The 3376-nt window shown below is 35.4% G+C and overlaps 1 protein-coding gene across 1 annotated transcript; it reads right to left on the reverse strand.

Annotated features, from left to right (window-relative positions):
* Positions 1-361: 361 nt before the first annotated feature.
* On the reverse strand, positions 362-2809 carry LOC107948116 (stearoyl-[acyl-carrier-protein] 9-desaturase, chloroplastic-like). The gene is made up of 3 exons (XM_016882586.2): positions 2493-2809; positions 1428-1932; positions 362-1244 (listed from the first exon to the last, which is right to left on the reverse strand). The coding sequence occupies exons 1-3, from the start codon at positions 2615-2617 to the stop codon at positions 684-686; spliced, it is 1191 nt and encodes a 396-aa protein (XP_016738075.1). The 5' UTR covers positions 2618-2809; the 3' UTR covers positions 362-683.
* Between the last annotated feature and the right edge of the window lie 567 nt (positions 2810-3376).

A 3376-nucleotide genomic window follows, 5' to 3' on the forward strand; every position in this document is an offset into this window, starting at 1 on the left:
ATAATAAAAATTTTAATTAAATTCATTATAAAAATATAATTTAGCAAAAAATCAAGCCTGTTAAAAATTCTAAACCCAAGGCCAAACCAAGCAGCCCACCCGACTCATGAAGAGTTCTACTTGAATATCACTCCAATCCAAACAAGGATATTTTTTTCATTGTAAAACTCAGAAACAAATAAATACCTATGATTATACATAAATAAAATAAAATAAATGCAAAGCGTAACTATTTAAAATTTGCCATTCACTAAGCCTAATTTAAAGAGCAAACCTGAACAGATTAATATCATGAAGAAAGATATGGTTATAAAAAAAGTTAAATAAATAATGGCGTAAACCAAATTTTGCCATTCAAAACTAAGCCTAATTTAAGATGCAATTTCTTATTGCAAACAAACTGCTGCTGCTGCTGCTGCTGCTGCTGCTGCAGTATTATGTCATCTTTATCATCAATGATACCAACAATGTTTGCTTCTACAAGAACACCTACACGACACAGCACATGCTACTCGTACATGATATGACAGACAGACGCTACATCTAATACAACAAAACATCTAAAACTACTAAAGCCAGGCACTATTCCTCTTACACACACACCAGCACCATTTCATCAGAATACAAAGACAAGTTGAATTCAGCTTCTTCAAGTTGGTTTCCTCGAGTGCATTTCAAGACCTTTAGAGCTTCACTTCTCTATCAAAGATCCAACTGAATGGAATACGGGGTGCTTCCTTGGCCTTTTCTTGTGCTCTCTCCTCCAGCCTTCTAATTCTCGAAGAAAGTGCACACACATAGTCCTGAGCTTTACGCCCCTCGGCTGAAAGGCCAGTTAGCTCCTTTACCTTCCATCGATCCACCAGGTGCTCTACTATATCAACATAGTCCTTGGCAGTGTAAACCCCGATCCTTTGGGCGACAGCTGAGTAGTGGTCAAATAGGTTGTAATCTCGGCCATCATAGATGAACTCAGCTGGCATGGTGATTTTCTTCCTCATCATGTCAGCAAATGCCCGAACTGTTTCATCAGGATCAATCTCAAACAGCTTTTCAACGATTTTGGTATAGGCTGTCTCGTGGCGCTTCTCATCTGAGGCAATGCTACCGCAAATTTGAGCCAATTTAATATCCCCATACTCCTTGGCGAGCCTGCCTGTATTCCCATGGGAGATAAAAGTTGCCCTTTCTTGGAACGAAGTGTATATAAATCCTCGATAAGGACTATTCTCTGTATGAGGATCCTATCGTTATACAGAAGAAAGAGTTTAGTTTAACAATGACAGATTGGAACATGTATAAATGGAAAATATGACATCTTTTCCTCCATGCTTGTCTGTTTTCCTTTCTTTGTGTGTGAAAATAGTAATGAAATGTCAATCACTCAATCAATCTCCTAAACTGCATGGCAAGTATGTTATTCTTACCATTCCCGATCCAATCAAGTACTGGATTGTCTTCTCAATTTGCCTCATGTCCACTCTCCCAGACAAATAAAGATACTTATTAAGCAGATCACCATGCCTGTTTTCTTCAGCAGTCCAAGCCCTGGTCCAAATGGCCCAAGGGGTAAGGCTGGCACCTGTCTCATCACGAGTTCCATCCAAGGTATTAAGCATTGTTTGATAAGTTGAAAGGGCTTCCTCAGTGATCATATCACCAACCAAAACTACAAAGTAATCATCTGGGATCTCCTTTGCCCTTTCCCTAAGCTCTTTCACCTGTTCATGAAATCCATCAGAATTAGGATCCGGAAGAAAGTCGGCGGGTTGCCAACATTTCTCAACTGGTTTGAGGTGAGTCAGAATGTTGTCCTCAGCCCAGCTCTCCAAAGATTTAAAGATCTCAATCTTGTAAGGCGGCATGGAGTGGGTGATCTGAGCAGGCACCTCCCTTGGAGGCGTGAAAGGCTTTTTCAGATTCCCAACCTCTCTGCGTTCAGTAAAAAACCAATTTTGGGATTATTTTAATTCTCATACTTAAACATCATACATGTCACCAAGGATTCAAAGACAACAATATCATAATTTTTAAAACCTCTAACCTCATCATAACAATGATTAGAGGCCATTACACATCAAGAACGCTAATATCGTAAGACATCATAAAAGAAAGTCTTGAAAGCCATGTTAGTGAGACAAAATAACAAAAACCCAGATAAAAAATCAGCTTTAATTAAAAGACATCATACATGTCACCAAGGATTCAAAGACAACAATATCATAATTTTTAAAACCTCTAACCTCATCATAACAATGATTAGAGGCCATTACACATCAAGAACGCTAATATCGTAAGACATCATAAAAGAAAGTCTTGAAAGCCATGTTAGTGAGACAAAATAACAAAACCCAGATAAAAAATCAGCTTTAATTAAAAGGAAAAGAAAAAGAAAAGAAAAAAGTCAAGATCCATGAGTTAACGACAAAACAATCAAGTTATTACAATAATGAATAAAACGCCAGCCAAAAAAGGAAAGAAAGGATACTAACTTGGAGCAAGAAGGAATGGTGGAGATCATGGAAAACTTGGGAGATCTGAGGGTGGTCTTTGGTGGAAGAGCAAAACAAGGGAGTTTCTGAGATTTCGAGGCTATGAGATTGAAATTCAAAGCCATTGTTTTCCCTTTCTGGTTATTGGGCTTTGATTTTTGTTCTGGAAAACCTTCCCTGATTCCCTCACTCACACTCACACTCACACTCACACTCACAGTGGGTGATCTGCTTTGATTTCCTTTTGGAATCAATGTCCTGTTAATATTCTAGGACGCCAAAATATTGCTTAAAATATTGCAGAATCTGCATGTGTTCCGTCCAGCCCGCCCCTACACGTGACTTTGATATGGGATCCAAATATTTGTGTATTTTACTATATAAATACTGCATACTAATAAATTTTATAAGTATTTTAAGGGTATTTGATAATAGAAAATTAACATTTTATCAAATAAATTAATCATTAGGTGGCCAAAACAAAAAATAATAATAAGGATAGTCTGGATAAAAATAAAATAATAGTTATTTAAATATAAAATGCAGTTTGCTATATGAATATTTTTAAAATAAATTAAATTAAGAATATCTCACTTTCATAGTATTGCTTTATAAACTTGTGAATATACTATTTGCTTCAAAGTTACACCCAATTATTATTTTATTATTTAAAAGAAATTTTTTATCACTTTGGTACTTACAAGTTTTCAACCCATTATAAGTTTACCTCAACTGTTTTAACACCTTTAAAAAAAGAAGTTACATGTTCAGCTCACTCATATTTTATTTTCCTAAAATAAATTTTAAAAGGTAAAAAAATAGAAAAAATTCTTAATTTTAAAAAAATTAGAAAAGAAATATAGAATTATATAAAATTTCCATAA

The sequence above is a fragment of the Gossypium hirsutum genome, chromosome A05, assembly GCF_007990345.1.
Source record: "Gossypium hirsutum isolate 1008001.06 chromosome A05, Gossypium_hirsutum_v2.1, whole genome shotgun sequence".
NCBI lineage: Eukaryota > Viridiplantae > Streptophyta > Magnoliopsida > Malvales > Malvaceae > Gossypium > Gossypium hirsutum.